This window comes from Amphiprion ocellaris, chromosome 2, assembly GCF_022539595.1.
Source record: "Amphiprion ocellaris isolate individual 3 ecotype Okinawa chromosome 2, ASM2253959v1, whole genome shotgun sequence".
NCBI lineage: Eukaryota > Metazoa > Chordata > Actinopteri > Pomacentridae > Amphiprion > Amphiprion ocellaris.
Window position 1 is genome coordinate 33018588 of NC_072767.1, and position 17190 is coordinate 33035777.

Sequence of the window (17190 nt, forward strand, 5' to 3'; positions counted from 1 at the left end):
GGCCAGACCATAGTGAGGTGCAGCCAGACCATTCTTCACAGTGCTGACATGGCAATAAACCCACGTATCATCAGCATGTATAACACTGCCACTGTGAGCATGTTAGCATTTAACTGTAAGCATCACTGGGCTTAAGCTGAGCCTCACATTGCTGTTATCGTGGGTACAGACTCTTGTTTCTTTGTATTAAGACAGTCTTGTTATCCTGCCGCAGCTCTAAACCTCTGAGTCGTTCACCATAGTTCAATTCACAAATGACTGAATGTTGATGCCAACAATGTGAATACAAAATGGCAATTCAGTGTGATTATTAGGCTAATTGTGCAGTGTTGTTCAGTAATTCAGCCCATACAAAAACCCTCTGCTGCTGTCCACTCACACTGTTCACCTGTGCTCTGATCAACACCACGTTTTGGCCTCACGCCTGGAGGGCAGCTTTGGCTTGTTGCCTCATGCTGCTCTGCATCTTCTGTAGATTAACAGCCCTGCTCAAACCTCATCCATGTCTAATTTCTTGCATTTGTTCAGCTTTATCCACTGTGCATTTATTTTTGGAGGATTTAATTGTGGGATTATTGTGCCTTATATAACTTTTGTTTATTAATTGGTGTGCCTTTATTATAGAAGTTTAGAATAGTCCACATACGTATAACAGTGGCTGTCACTTAGAGTAGTATGCTGTAGTGGAAAAGCACTGGGTGTCTGGGCCCCTGTGAACATTTGTGTTTCAGAGATCAGCAAGGACAGTATCTCATGTTGAAGACTACACAACCGGGCCGTGCATGAGCGGACACAAGATGAGAGAAGAAGCCAATCAGAGGGAGAAGACACCAAGAAAGCTTGCATGATTTTGTAATAGTATATAAGTCTGGGTCAGGGTGAAGCCAGGCATAGTCAGACTTCATGAACTGACAGTGTCTCTATTGCTGTTAGGGAAAGGAGTCTGGACCCAGAATTCAGTTGTGTTATAGTCATTCTTCTGCTAAATAAACATTCATAGTGAGACCTAATTATCCTCTCCTATTGCTTCATTCAACGAAGGCGCAGGAGCTATCTCACACATAGTCTATTTTGCTGGTAGATTGGGATCGAGCTCCAACATAACCAACAAAAGGACATCTTTATGTCTTGAGATATCGCTGTAGGTTATGTTGCTGTAGGATGTGGAAAGACTGTGGAGTAGCTCAACTAATTAAAACATAAATCAAAAATTTGTATGTAGGTGAAAAATAAATAATGACATAGAATTAAAAATCAGCACGATGTTTGTCTGTCGTGAATGTACTGTCATAAACTACCAGCCTGTCATAGACCCACAGCCTGAGAAGGATTGAAAACAAGGGAAAATGGTTGAAGTAATGATTTTTTGAAAAAGATATGATGATAAATAATGGATAATACAAGTAACTAATTCTAAGTTACTTGGACTCATTATGGTATTTTAATTGTATGGTAATCTAACTAATAACTAATATGATAACTAATGGTAAGGGATAAACAAAAAATTAGTCAGTTAAAATGAGCCACTTAAGTTCAAACAATTACTGAAAAATAAATGGTTAAAATGATTGGCTAGCATGCAAACAGGATAGCTGAGGAAAAGGGTATTGGTTAGGTTAAAAAAACTGTTACAGTTAGCTAAAGTAATGATAAACAAGGTAAAGTGGTGCGTTAATAAATACACCGTTAATATTTAGGCTAAATAAATGGGCACACTTGGTGGATATCTTGTTAAATGAGCTACAGTATTGAATAAATATGGTGAAGTAGTTAGCTTGGAGATGGCTAAACAATTAACAATAAGATAACGGTAAATGGACATACTGTATATGGTAAAACACTTAGCTAATGGACAAAAATGCTATTGTCCAATAGGTAAAATAATTAATGGCAATGGTCAAACCAAAAATTTGCTAAGCAGTTTAAAATCTTAGCTATATTTTAATAAAACTGTGTTCAAATGAGGCTGCACAGTGGTGTAGTGGTTAGCACTTTCGCCTTGCAGCGAGAAGGTCCCTGGTTCGCGTCCCGGCTTTCCCGGGATCTTTCTGCATGGAGTTTGCATGTTCTCCCTGTGCATGCGTGGGTTTTCTCCGGGTACTCCGGCTTCCTCCCACAGTCCAAAAATATGCTGAGGTTAATTGATCATTCTAAATTGCCCGTAGGTGTGAATGTGTGAGTGCTTGTTTGTCTCTGTATGTAGCCCTGTGACAGACTGGTGACCAGGACAGCTGCGTAGGACATACTAGTTTAGGTTGAATGGATAAATGGTTGGCATTATTAATAACAAAGCTTAACTAACCTAAATTAAACCTAAACTTATAATTGTAAAAACTGTATTGTGAACTTGAAAAAGCGAGGTGCTGATTGAAGTTCAGTTGATATGGATTCAACAGACCAAAGGAGCTGCTGCACAGTGTTTGGCTTGAACATGTAAAAACAAGGCAGACAGTCAAACAGAGCTGTACGTTGGACATGTGATCATCTTTCTGTTTTTTCTACTTCTTTCCAGCTCGGAGCGACAATGCTGCCAGCTGCTAACCAGACCTGATTACAGACTCATCACATCAGTTTGGATTCAACTCATTGTTGCATGGCTGATGGTTATCAATGAATGGGGAGTCTGATTGACTTGGAAATGCACAGGCAGGCCAACATGCAGGAGACAACACTCTGGGAAAGGCAGGGTTTAAGGATGCAGTAATTACCATGTGCCTTCTGGCAGAGATGTAAAGACGCTTTCAATAGATCCCTATGCACCTGGACGCTAAACCTAATGAGGTTCGTAGAAGGGGAGCCTTTTACAAAAACAGCATTTTATTGTAATATTACACTGTAAATAAACACCTACTGCATATGCTGTGTATCATGTGTTAGAGTAATAATCTCAGTGTCCAAAGGCTCTTTATTTACACTATAAGCCCCTTGCCTGTATCTGGATTGCCCTAAAGCCCCTCTCAGTGAGAACAATCCTAAAGTCACAGTTAATTCCTTTCACTTTGTGATGACAGTACATACACAACAAAACAAACACTAACTGCTTCTTCACCTCTAGTATTCACATATAAATTACAGAAGACAATTTTCAGTTTGATAATTATTTAAATATGTATATAGATACAGGCAGTCAGAAACCATGCGATAAAATAGTCCACATTGGACACATTAATCACATTTAAAATATCAATCAGCAGGTGTCTGGTGCACGGATTTAGTTTAATATTGATATAAAAGGAAAAATGTTCTACTGCTTTAAGCGAGGGGGCATTAGCTGGCTGAAATAGGTACTCAAGTCTAAGCTGGGATTAGCAGTGCAGCTCTGTATATTGCCAAAGGATTTCTTTTTTAACCTTATGCCTGTGGGTGATGTGTGGGGCGGCGACACGATGTGCAGAGGTGGGACGATGAGCCTAATGATGCTTCTGTCTCTAATTACACAAAGCATTGGTCATCAAGTCACTGACGTCCAGGTAATATGACCACTCACATTCAGGAGTCTGTTCAACATACAAGAAACTATATTTATAGCTTAAAACATAAAGTTCAGAAAATAAAATGCTTTTAAATCAGTTGTTCCTGTCACAGTGTGGGGGTGAACCCGAGCAGAGAGCACACAGACGAGGGACTGAGGCAAGAACGAAGGTGGATTTTATTAACAAAAACAAAGGGGAGTGCTGGACGGGGTGGGGAACCTGGTGGCTGGAAATACTGAACTAAAGGGGAGGTTGGGGGGGTGATTGTACCAGGAACCGGCGGCCCGGTTGGCGTTCTCCATGGGGTGGGTCGGCGTCAGAGAGCGGGCAGGAGGGCCTCATTCCAGGGGGGCAACAGGCGGGGTGTTTTCCAGAGCTGAGGGGGGCACACGGCAGGTAGAGACCCTCCACGATGAGTAGGAGATCCAGGAGCAGGCAGCAGGTCCAAGGTGAGGGAGGGAGGGGGAAGGTCTGGTCAGGGCTGGATCCGGAGTGCAGGAGATGGAGGGGCAGAGCAGGTGGAACCAGGCAGCTGGGTCAGCGGAGCTAAACAAGAAAAACAGGGTTAGACGAGGCAAGGCTTTTCAATAGAAAAATCTCAGTAAAGGTGCAAGACTAGACAACTGACTGCATGAGCAGAATTTACTATCTGGCAGGGTGTGGAGTGTGCAGCCAGCTTTTATGGTGGAGATGATCATCAGGTGTGCTGCACCGCAGCTGCCAGGAGTTCTGTTGATGAGTGATTGGTGATGAACAGCAGCTGGACAGAGCAGGAAGGTGGAGAGAGGAATAGGAGGGAGGAGGGGGAGAGGGAGGATGAGGGAGGATGAGGGAGGTCAGGTGGAGGATGAGGGAGGTCAGGTGGGGGCTGAAGCTGGGACTGAGGAGGGAGCCCTGACAGTTCCCTCACAAAAAAAGTTGTGTCTAGTTGGGACTCTTCAATGCATTTGAAGATTGGGGTCCCTGTTCATATTAATTACAACATTAGCAGAGGAGGCAGCAAAGAGACAAAGAAAACCACGAAGTCTGCATGGGAAGGAGGTTGGGGTGGATGGACAGGCCAACAAAACACTGGACCACTGTTTGTCTGCTGTTTCCGACATTTTTAAACACAATTTTTCTTAACAAAGACCGTCCAATAACCTTTGATCCATGGGGCCAGTTGTAGCTTGTTGTATTAGGGTGGGTGGGTAGAAGAGAGAAAGGTTGATTATTCAGAGTTAGTATCATTGACAAAGTTGTCTGTTTGAGGCAGGGTGCTGGCAAGTTCTCTTTTGGGAATAATGTTTTTGTATGATCAAAGACTTCAGTACGGTTAAAAAGCAAAAACTTAACCAAACTAATATTTAGAACACTAACATTACTTATTTCCTCTCTAATCTTTCCTGTAAATGTGAAGCGATTTACATGAATTAATCACTTTTTTATTAGCAAACTGTGAACAGATCGTAACTTAATAAATAAGACTTTCCCCTGTGGACTGATTTCTTTGGAAAAGACTTGGGGCGGGTTTACTGTGAAAATTCAGAAGATGTGACGATGTTTGATCCTCAGCACCAGCAGTGTGAAACTCTACTGTTAGCTTAGAAATAGAGCCTGCTACTATCAGTTGAACAGCCTCCAGCACAACACTGACTCCAACACAAACTCTGCATAAACACAGAAAAAAACAAAACCATTGACGCCTGTATGGCTACATGGGAAGCGAAAAACCTCACTGGAAATTAGGGTCAACATTGGGCGGGAATTCAAATTAGGGATGGACAAAAGGCACGAGGTAAAACATTAGCAAAAGAGAAACGAAGGTAGCCAAAACAACTGTATCTCCACACTTTGTTTTTGTGATGTGCCAGCACTGGACAGTCAAATATATAGTCAAACTATAATAACAATGTAGTCTTAGTAATCACATCTATCAAGACGATGCTTGTTCAGTTTCGTGTGTGTCATGTCACTGTTTTGGCCAGTGCCAAGGATACTTGCTTGCACCAATAGAGCGACAGCACAAGCAACAGGATGCTGATTGCAGTTCATTTAACACCCACTGGTGTCATTAGCAACAAAGATTTTCTGGATGTTACATAGATTTTTTTTTTGTTTGTTTTTTTAACCCATTCATATGGTGCTTTTATATACTGGACATATCACAAGAGAAATAAGCAGACATCACCATGGCTGAGCATTTCCACCTTGAAACTACTGATGATCATAATACTAAAAAAACACAGACTTCGATTTTCTGGGCTCATAGATAACAAACGTAAGGAAGTAATCCTGTTAGCTTGCAGAGTGGGACTTTCTGTATCATTCTTCTTCTTCAGGATTGGTTTCTGGTTCTTACTTGTCCAAAGAAATTACTCCAATATTGCAACTTTTCAGCTTACAGTGTTTGAGCAGAGTAATAGGTGAGCTGGTGTGCTTGACAGTCCCTCTAGGAATTTGCAATGCTCCGATCCGCAAATTCATGCGAATTAAACCAATCTCCGCGAATTCTGCGCGACCCTGCAATTTTGTCCAATCACCCAACTTTTCCGCAACTTTGGCCCGCCTCCCATGAGTTCCACCAATCATAGCAGTCCCCAGCACAAACATAATGCACGTACATCACTCAATTCACTTTTTTTTTGTTTGAACATGCAGACATGTCCTATTCTAATGTCTGTCATTTACCAACAAAAAATACTGCTGAAACATGTTCTAAAAGCTAAAAAAAAAATTCAACTTTTTAGCAATTCACTGTCTCCCACAATTTCATCGCAACAAATAAACTTAAAACATCACAACTTACATCACAATTTTTTAGAAAAGTTGCCGCGAATTCAGGCATTTTCAGCCGCAACAATCTCAAAAAACACCCGCGAAATCCTGGAGGGACTGACTGGGAGGGGTGGATAGAGAAAGAGGCAGAACATTCATCTGCACATTCTAGATGAAGTAAGAGTGTACAGCTACATCTAAACACTTCTAAGGCAGAAAGGAATTGTTTTCATGGAAAAGAAACTTCAAAAAAACATCTGTATGACACACTGAGATGAGTTTTCCAGAGAGAGCCTTAAAAAAAAGAAGCAAAGATCAGTAAAAAGTCCAAGTTGAAGACGATCAGAACAGATTTCTCCTGCGACCCTTTGGAGGTACTTTAGTAAAATGTAGACATTACTTTAACTATTGATGTCGTCGGTGGAATTTGCAGATAAACTCCTACTGTTTTGTGTGGTAATTTTAGGTTACTTATCTAAATATTTTCTGTCCACCAATGCTTCTAAGATATAGTGAAGAAGTAGCTATACTTTCCCCCCAAAAAACAAAGCAAAAACAAAAAGAAAAGAAAAGAAGAGAAAAAACAGTATAATCCCTACATCTGGTGCACCAAAAACTACTGTAAAATAATGCAAATTAGTCATCTCATTTTAAAAAAAGAGAATTTTCCATAACTAAAACACAGTCCGTTCCCTCAATTTCAAATATATATAATGCTAACTAAAGTATATTTACCTGTGTTACAACTATGAAACTACCTATAATGTTATAGGTCTTATTGTAATATTGCTATCAAATTTTATTAAAACTTAGAAAACTATTTAGATGTTTTTATTATTTAACAGGTAAATTCAGTCTACCTGTCATTTTATTGCTATTTTGCAGTTTTTTTTATTTATTTATTTATTTTTACAGTGTACTAATGCATTCCATATATGTTGTATGGTCATGTGTGTCTCAGGTTCCAGCAGGTTTTAATGATCAGTGCTTGTGGGCTGTTCTCAGGTCAGCGGTCAGGACTCCTCCTCCTCCTCCTCCTCTGATCTGTCCTCTGTCCTCCGTCTTCACGCTGCAGAGTCTCTGCTGCCAATCATGGACAGCCGGCATCGATGTTTTTGGTGACTGTGTTCTGGGACTAAACGATCGGGAATATTTCCCCGGAATACAGGAACGAAAAATCTATCAGAACACGTTACATTCCTGTGTCAGAAAATGGGATTAAACCGAAGGAATCAGAGGAGAAGCGCTGCTCTGATCGGCTCAGTGTGAAGAGGCTTCCAACAGGTGAGTTACAGACTGATATTCACACATAGTTTGGATTTCACATCCAGTTCATGATGAAATAAACAGAATAAGCACAGTTTATAATGACCTTGATTTATTTTTGATCTATCTACATAAATCAATAGAAATGTACAGTTACAACAAGTGTAATGCACAAAAACAACCCTTGTGTTATCAGTATAATGTAGATGCATGATAATGTAATGTATATAATTAAAGCATAATTATTACTGGTCTTACTGGTCTGCGTGTACAACTAGCATTCAATATCATCTTCAATTTATATGTTTACTTTGGATTTCTATATATGTATGTATGTATGTATATCAAAGATCTCTTAATGAAAGCACAATCTTACCTCAAATCTCAAGCCTTAGAACCAGCCTTGACTGTGAAGAACATATCATTCCAGGAACAGAACAGAATAAACTGAAACTTTAAAAAGACATTGTGTAATTTGGTCAGGAAATATGAGCAGCATATTCAAATATCACATGTTAGTATGTGCATATATCTTGTACTTTATCTTTACTACTGTTTAGAATTATGTATCTTCAGTGCCACTAAAAAGCAATGTATATGATTACTTGTACAACTGCATAAATATCAACTAAAGGACAAGTGCTAGGACTTGTAACGTGAGAATTCATGTATTTGTACGTATTTTATCACCGTTACACGAGCAGCCACATTCACCACAATTCATAGGTTTAAACCAATACTTAATTCTAGAGATTTTTCGATTTAATATGTAATACTTATACTATTTTAATGGTTACTTGTGTGTGTAAAGCAGCATTGAGGTATGGGCCTTAAATTTAGCTGGCTTTATGCAATGTTTATTCTAAATTGAGCATAGTCATAAATATATTTTAAAATAATTTTGGTCTAATTAAACCACACAGTGCAGTAATTGGAGTATTTTTTGACCAGCTGCAGTTGTGGTGTGAAGATTTCAGTTGTGACTATTATGCTTAAAAGCAAAACAACATAGATTAAAACTCAGACCTACACCTTGCATCAATATAATAATTTCTAGTAGCCTTTGCTCAGAAATATGCATCGTCCAGATCAGCAAAAGTGCTGCGTGGTTGTTGGATGATGATGTAACTGCACATTTAATGCACAGACACACTGCTGCCTTTACCTGTCGTCATCCTTCAAGCACTCAGCTTCTTGGCAATTCTCTCAGTGTGATTTAATTTAGTGGGGGTTGCTGCTTAACTCCCTGGTATTAGCACTAATCTACATGAGTGCACGTGTTACAACCATCGGTGTTGACCAGAGATCAGGGAGTCATTATTCACCATACACAATACATACACACACATATATATATATATATGTATATACTTACATAATATATCATTTCAAGCTAAAAAATTAATTAAACCTCACTTTCCATGTTACAATTAAATAATCTTCATTGGATGTAAATGTTCTGAAAAGCCCAAATTCCATAAGCTTCAGATGAAAATGTAAAACAGACTTTTTAAAATGCGCTTGCTGCAGCAGACCAGGCTGTTTGTCCATGCTGTCACTGCTCGCAGCCTTGTACCTTTCTACTTGTTCTTTAAGTGGTGCCCTAATAGACTTAACTTGCTGCATCCACCACAGAACGTACAACCACAGTCCACCTGTAAGCCAAAGCTTAGTTATTTTAAAAGCCAGCTGATGGTTCACAGAGAAAGGGCACTGATCCTGTTTAGTGTTTAAGAACGTAATCAGGATATATTTTTAGGCGCCACTCTCAGACAGAGAAGAGCGGCGTTCAGTAAACACATCAACAACTCTCATGAGTCACTTGTCGTGTTGATTTCAGGCTGACACGATGATGTTTGTTTCTGTGTGCTGCAGGCCGGCAGAGCCAGACACGACAAGATGGCGAAAGTCGGCAGTGAAAAATCGTTTTCGGCCAGACAGCGACTGTCCACTAACACGTCAGACGATGAGCTCGCTGTCATTGAAAATGGGGACAGCAGGTTCGATATTTCCATCATTAGTCGAGAGATTTTTCTCCCACATCATTGCATTGTTGACTACGTGCTTCAAAGTCCCTCTCTGGTTGTTGGGTAAATCCCTAAAAACTCATCTCTGTATATCAAACTTACGAATTTGGAAATGTGTTCCATGAAAATAATCTGTTGCGGTCTTAGAATGGTTTAGATGTAACTCTACACCCACTTCTCTTTGCTTGCTACAGCTCAAGCACACCAGCTCTCTTACAACTCTGCTGAAACACTATAAAACTACATTACGCTACACAACGGGATGATATTGGAGCGATTCAGCTATAGATGTTGGGAATGGAAACAGATTCTAAAGAAGAATAATGATACAGAAAAACCACATCCAGCAAGCTGACAAACAGTTCCTTTGGTTTGTTACGTATAAAACTCCATCAGTTCCCTGCATTTACAGGGTAGAAATGTTCAACCGTGTTGTTAACAGCTTATTTCACTCATGATGTGTCTTCTGCCATATGAAAAACATTGTATGGACATGGTAACAAGGTAAAAAAAGAAATGATTTTCATCAGAGGGTTTTTTTTGTCATGCTGATGTTTTGTGCACGACTGACAGACTGAAATTAATCGTGTGGAAGTTCATTGCTTGATCTTGTCAATAACATTATTCCTCACCTGCTGTCTTCCAGGGCACACTCTATTTGTGAAGGCAACTCTGAGAGAGCTCTGTCTTCAGGGCCGCACAGAGATTCATTTACAGGTGCTGGGGCGATGGCCAGGTAAACTTCAGTAGTTATACTTCCTTAGTAGTAGTAAGTTCTTGGTAGGTGTTTACCCCAGGAGTGGAGCTGAGGGTGGCCTGAGGTGACCAAAATCTTCACACAACCAGTAGTGAAGCCTGTTAGAGGGCCTCGCAAGGACTTATAGAACTGGAGTTAATCCAGTATCTGCTGATTTTCTGGCAGAACTTTTTGCAGAATCATATCTTGTTGTTGTTCTCAAACAGATGTATTTTAACGGCTCTACGACCCTACATGCAACCAGGTACTTCTGACCAACCAGACAATGTTTACACTGATCTTGTTGCATTTCAAAGATTTTACATTCATTGGAAAGTGTAGTCAGTCTATAATGTATCTATTTTTATAGGAAAACAAATAATCTATACATGTTTTTATTAGTTAAAGAGTGCTTGATTCAGGTTTAGCTGTCAATTTTAATTGAAGCTGTTCTACTGACTCTTAAAGACATGGGAGTATCATAAACACTTATGTTATTTTAATTGTAAGTATCCTATGAACATTAATTAAAAAAAATATAACTTTAGCAATTGTTGCAGTTTTTTTATTCAATTGAGGGTTAAATAAAAAGTTTATTATACTGTATATGAGTTCTCGTGTACTTTTGCATGGCAGTCTTAGTTGCAGAAGCTAAGAATAAAAGTAACTAAGAGTAATAAGAGTGACCAAAGAAATCACTATTTGGTCAACAGCAACTTGCTGGGAAAAAATAATAATAAAAAAGCCACCCCTACTGAAACTGATTGGCTCCATCACTGATTTACTGATTTAATGTATTTTCTGAGTGCCTCCTCCTTAACTAGTTACATTAGTTACTATTAAAAATATACCAGTGGTTGTCAACCTTTTTGCATTGCAACTCCTTTTCAAAAATGCAAATACAGATTTATTTTCTCCCGTTTCCTCTGATACAAATCATCTCATGAGCCCTCAGACTTATGTTGTGACCCTCTGAGCTGTTCTGGTTTCTAAATCGACAGCCACTAATAGTTAAACTGTCTAAACCAAGTAGAACCTGTGTTTGCTTGTACATTAATCACATGCTGTATCTAAAAGATGGACATTACCTTGAAGTGCCGTAAACATGCATCCTCTCCAACAGCCAGCAGGGGGTGACTCCTCTGGTTCCAAAAAGAAGTCAGACTGTATAAAAGTTTGAGAGAAAATGAACCTATTTTTTGCTTGACTTCTTGATTCAGTAAACATTTTCCAAATTAGCATATGGTCTTGATGGCTAGTTTCAAGACTTTTTGAATACAGCATGATGTTCATTTTGTAAATTGGTCCTATTTAGAGTAAAATAAACAGGGATTTTTATTAGGGCGGGGCAACATTGTGATTGACAGATCAGTGCCATAATGGTGCATGTGTGGCATCAAGTTCTCTGTTAGAACCACTCCTTGCTCACTATGTTGGATTCCAAAAGACCAAGATGGTGACGACCTGTTTCCAGACTTGAGGCTTCAAAACAATTCATAAACCAACAAGTGATGTCATTTTGACTACATCCATCTTTTATATACAGTGTATGGTAACCCCTTTGCAAAAAATGCAATTACAAATGTGTTTATTTCCTCTCATAAAACTTCTCCCACTACCCTCTAGTTCATCTTCTGACTCTTTGAGGTGATACAACCCCTAGGTTGAGAATCACAGATAGATAAACTCTTAATTAGCTATAAGCATCAGTATCTAACAATGTAAGTTTATGTATCTGTTTCTGCAGAATGTACACTTTTCATGCTTTAAGTACATTTTGGTGACAATCCTCTTTACATGTACTTAAGTGTATAGTCTGAACTCCTCTGCTGGTATTTACATGTGCAGTTGACATGACTAGTAGTCCATTTCTAGCCTAGACGGGTGTTACTTTGTGCTGTTCTTACCTCCGCTGACCCTCTAGGTTGTCTTACTTCTTCTTCATGCTGCGAACTTGGGCGTCTCACAGAATGAACCCCGAAGAAGAACGGCACGACTCTTTCCTCGAGCGCTTCAGAGGCCCTGAGCTCAAAGACATGTCCTGTCGAGAGAGTAACGCCCAGTCTGTGGGCCCTGACGACACACTCCGCAAGAGAAAGTAAGCAGCTGCCAGTGGTCAGTATGTTAACGAGATTTCTGGAGTCAGAGCAACTGTGGGGCTTCTTCTGTGTGAACAAATTCCAACAAACCCACTAAACTGGACAATAAACATGAACTATAAGAGTATGAACCACATCCTGTCAGCTTTAAGGCATCAAACAGGGCTGAAAAGACCTAGAAAGCCAAGTCACAACACAATGAAAGTTAGCCTCTATACATTCAGTAGTGTGACATATCTCCTGTTGGTTCCCAGACACCTACTGTTAGATCAGGGGAAAGATAAATTAGACCAGAACTACAATCTTTTGCGCTAATTATTTGTCTTTTTGATGTTTTCATTATCATTCTTATTGAAGTTTCTTAATTTATGTGCCTGCAACTTCTAATTTTCTTTATTGGCTGTAAAGTGTATAAGCCAACAAATAATATCACTCTGCTGAGGCACTAAGAACCAAATGTGGGTTTCCTTGCACCCCAAATCAAAAGCATTCATATGAATTTTTGCAAACTCCCAAGTTTAACATATGTCACCAAAATATTATTTTTTAAGAAGAGAAAAATGTTGAATTTAAAAATGGACTAACATATTCTGTGACATTTAACATGTCAGAAGAGATGGATGAGAATTCTCTGAGGGTTCACGATGAAAAAATGTTTCCTTTTTCTTTCCAAAGTCTTGCCAGTAAGTGGCCTCTAGCTACTTACAACATGAATAACTGCAACAACACAGACGAGTAAGTGTGAGCATATCTGTCAGAAAACATTTTTTTTTAGAAGTAGTAGTCGTCTATCATTGTGGACACTATTCTAGCATCTTTTCTTGCAGCTAATGCTGTGAATAGCATAGCTAGTAGCAGTAAAACAACCTTGAAACCATGTTGTCCTACTCCCTCATCTTCATCCTGTGTTTCCTCCTGTAATAGAAAAAAAAACTGTCCCTTTATTCTCTTGAAGGTTTTTTGTTGCAAGTATTGATGTGGGTTGTACTGAATAAATCTTCAGATGGAAACTGTAAAAACATATTGTGGAGTTTAACTGGCATTCTTAAAAGGTAAACTGAGAGTAACTTACCTGTAGTATGATGCCATCTGCTGGACAAGCGTATGACCTGCACCAGATCTTCCAACAAAGCCTTGAGTTTCAAATATTCCCAAAGTAGAAGCCCTTCATGTAGTCTGTTAGCACCTCAGACAGTCCCTCAGACAGTCCCTCAGAGACCACCTCCAGCCTTTATCCACAACTATATAAAAAAAAACTAAACTTGTGATCCGTAGCAAAAAAGAGGAGATTAAAAAAGATGACAAAAAGGAGGAGGAGAAAAAAGACGAAAAGAAGAATGAGGATGAGAAGAAGGATGGGGACAAGAAGGAAGAGGAAAAGAAGGATGAGAAGAAGGATGAGAAAAAAGATGAGAAGAAAGATGATAAGAAAGATGATAAGAAAGATGATAAAAAGAAAGAGGAACCCCCGTAAGTACCACATTAGGTGCACTAAGTGTATTACAGCTACAGAAATAAAGAAAGGGTCTCTCTCTTTTCTATTTGTGTAAAATTAACAAAAACCTTGCAGCAATATTAACTTTAAGTTGTTTCCAGGAAAGAAATCTGGATTATGGATCCAGCCGCAGACCAGTACTACAAATGGCTGTCTGTCATCGCAGGCCCAGTCTTTTATAACCTGATGATGATTGTAACAAGGTAATGACCAGATCACCTATTAAAGCTGTAATGCACACTGGTTTTTGTGCTGTAAACTAACCACAAAAATGCTAGTGTTACCACTGATTATACTTACTAGATCCTTAATGACATTCTTCCTTGAACAGATACATTACGTTTCCCACTTGTGTATGAGGCTTCTCATTGTAGATATCTGCAATTTAACTGCAGATATCTGCAATGTACATTGCGTATATTTGCAACTGATATAGGACTAGTTGTAATTCCACTTTCAAATATGTGTAGTTTAACTCTGATCAGTCATAATTCTAGTCCAAGATATCTTTAACTCGCCTCAACTCAAGGTATCTTCATTGTCCCTTTTCAATATCTTAAATTAAGTACGAACCAGTCAGAGTCTTTAAGATATCTTACACTAGAATTCTGACTAGTCAAAATGCAATTACAGATATCCTGAATTAGAGTTCGACTGGAGAGAATGACACTGTAGATATCTGTTGTCATGTCAGAAGCTACAAAAAGTTGGAGGCAAAATGCTTTTCAAGCTTACTATGACACTGTAACCACATATGACAAGCAGCTTTACCACCATGTCAGAGCAGTCTGAGTCTGAGGTTCTGGGTAATTTGGACTGCAAGTCTTAAATGTACGAAGATCACGTTTTGTACATATTCCTTGCTATTAATCTCTTTCCATTTCACTGCATTTTCTAGCAGTATTAGTTACCACAGCAGCTGCCATTGCCTCCGTTAACACTGTTCAAATGCTTTGCTGGATCAATATATGACTAGTCAAAACTAAATTATAGATGTCTCTAACTATTGCTTTGGCTATTCAGAATGAAATTATAGTTATCTGGAGTAAAAATACTGACAAGTCACAGTTTTGTTAGTATTGGTTGTATTGTTAATTCTGAACAGAATTCTACACACCTACAAAATGTTTAATGTTGCCATAAGTGGACGGAACTGGGCTCAGAGCTGGAGGTAAACTTACATTTTGATAATCACCTAGAAAGGCACTGACAGATTTTTCCTTCCTATCTTCTAGGGCCTGTTTTAATGAACTACAGGACTCGTATACAAAACTCTGGTTAGTCCTGGACTATACCTCAGATGCCATCTACTATGCTGACACATTTGTCAGGTCAAGAACAGGTTGGATTCTTGAAAATGTTTTAGAAAAGAATTTGTCTGTACATCATTTTGTGTCCATTTTAGTTTGAGATTTGGCTTCTGATTTCATGTTTGTCCTTCAGGTTACCTGGAACAAGGTCTGCTGGTAAAAGAGTCCAAAAAATTGAGAGAGAAATACAGAACAACATCTCAGTTCAAGTATGATATCATTTCAATGATACCCACTGATCTTTTGTTCCTGAAATATGGATACAACAATCCAGAGTTCAGATTCAACCGTCTGTGCAAGATTTCGAGGCTTTTTGAGTTCTTTGAGCGGACTGAAACCAGAACCAGCTTCCCAAACATGTTTCGTATCAGCAATCTCGTACTTTATATCCTTGTCATTATCCACTGGAATGCTTGTCTGTTCTTTGCCATTTCAAAAACCATTGGTTTTGGGTCGGACACTTGGGTATACCCCAATATCAGCCACCCAGAGCATGGCCGCTTGGCGAGAAAGTACATCTACTCCCTATACTGGTCTACACTGACCCTCACCACCATCGGAGAGACCCCTCCACCAGTCAGAGATGTTGAATTCCTCTTTGTCATTGCCGACTTCCTTACTGGTGTGTTGATTTTTGCGAGTATCGTCGGTAATGTCGGTGCCATGATCTCCAACATGAATGCCTCCCGTGCTGAGTTCCAAGCAAAAATTGATTCCATAAAGCAGTACATGCAGTTTCGAAAGGTCACCAAAGACCTGGAGGCCAGGGTCATCAAGTGGTTTGACTACCTGTGGACAGAGAAGAAGACCTGCGATGAGAAGGAAGTTTTGAAAAACCTCCCAGACAAGCTCAAGGCAGAGATTGCCATCAACGTCCACTTGGATACACTGAAGAAAGTGCGAATTTTCCAGGATTGTGAAGCCGGTCTGTTGATTGAATTGGTGCTCAAGCTGCAGCCACAAGTGTTCAGCCCTGGAGATTACATCTGTAAGAAGGGGGATATCGGCAGAGAGATGTACATCATCAAGGAGGGGAAGTTAGCGGTGGTGGCCGATGATGGTGTCACTCAATTTGTGGTGCTCAGTGACGGCGCATACTTTGGGGAAATCAGTATCTTAGGTATCAAGGGCAGTAAAGCTGGTAACAGAAGAACGGCCAACATCAGAAGCGTTGGTTACTCCGATCTCTTTGCGCTGTCCAAAGACGACTTGATGGAAGCTCTTACTGAATATCCTGAGGCAAAGAAGGCTCTGGAGGAGAAGGGCAAAGCCATCCTGATGAAAGACAACCTGATTGACGAGGCCATTGCAAATGCCGGCGCCGACCCCAAAGACATGGAGGAGAAGATCGTCAAACTGCAGAGCAACCTGGACACCATGCAGGTTAAATTCGCCCAGCTGATGGCGGAGTTCACCTCCAACCAGACGAGGATGAAGCAGAGAGTGACCAACATGGAGGCCAAAGTGAAATCCCTTCGGCCCGAGGACCTCACTGAGGTGATGGCCGACAAGGACAAAAAAGTTCAGTAATATGACAGACACCCGAGAACTCTACAGGAAAAAAAAGAATTAAACTTTTTAAAGGCCCATGTTTATATCTATTTATACATCATGTTTATTATCATCATAATGTGTCAAATTGTGTACAGTATATGAATAATATGTTTATTTGTGTGTATGCTCTGACTGACAGCTAATTTCATGTTGTCATAAAACTACTTGAGTATGTATGTATGCAAAAAATGGCTTTTTCTAGCCTTAGAATAATGGTTATTTTTTTCCTGATCAGTATTGGCAATTTCACAGAGAAATATAATACTGTCTGTGAACTATTGAGTACAATTCATACACAAAAATACAACTGTATTTCCCATTTGATAATGTATAAGACTGTAAATAATAAGCTAAAATGCCAGTCCTGTTTCTAAGTTACTGTCAGCATACATTATCAGTCGTAAATCTTCTATGTAAAATAAAGATTAAAATCTTGTCTAAATTGTCATGTTGTGGATGGATGTAAAGAATCC

The 17190-nt window shown here is 39.4% G+C and overlaps 1 protein-coding gene across 6 annotated transcripts; it reads left to right on the plus strand.

Annotated features, from left to right (window-relative positions):
- Nucleotides 1-7283: 7283 nt before the first annotated feature.
- Nucleotides 7284-17153, plus strand: cnga3a (cyclic nucleotide gated channel subunit alpha 3a). 6 transcript variants are annotated; one of them, XM_023289100.3, is made up of 9 exons: nucleotides 7284-7514; nucleotides 9372-9496; nucleotides 10170-10259; nucleotides 12184-12357; nucleotides 13034-13093; nucleotides 13634-13828; nucleotides 13955-14056; nucleotides 15089-15195; nucleotides 15297-17153. In XM_023289100.3, the coding sequence occupies exons 2-9, from the start codon at nucleotides 9396-9398 to the stop codon at nucleotides 16691-16693; spliced, it is 2226 nt and encodes a 741-aa protein (XP_023144868.2). In that variant the 5' UTR covers nucleotides 7284-7514; nucleotides 9372-9395; the 3' UTR covers nucleotides 16694-17153. The 6 variants fall into 6 exon arrangements, with proteins under 6 accessions (XP_023144868.2, XP_054875438.1, XP_035812621.2 ...); XM_055019463.1 differs by having other exon boundaries at nucleotides 13043-13093; XM_035956727.2 differs by having other exon boundaries at nucleotides 7286-7514; nucleotides 12229-12357.
- The last annotated feature ends 37 nt before the right edge of the window (nucleotides 17154-17190 follow it).

Coding starts and splice junctions, on each gene's coding strand:
- cnga3a (XM_023289100.3), top strand. CDS start 9,396: ATGGCGAAAGTCGGCAGTGAAAAATCGTTTTCGGCCAGACAGCGACTG. Junction 9,497..10,169: donor ATTGAAAATGGGGACAGCAG/GTTCGATATTTC, acceptor GCTGTCTTCCAG/GGCACACTCTATTTGTGAAG. Junction 12,358..13,033: donor GACACACTCCGCAAGAGAAA/GTAAGCAGCTGC, acceptor TTCTTTCCAAAG/TCTTGCCAGTAAGTGGCCTC.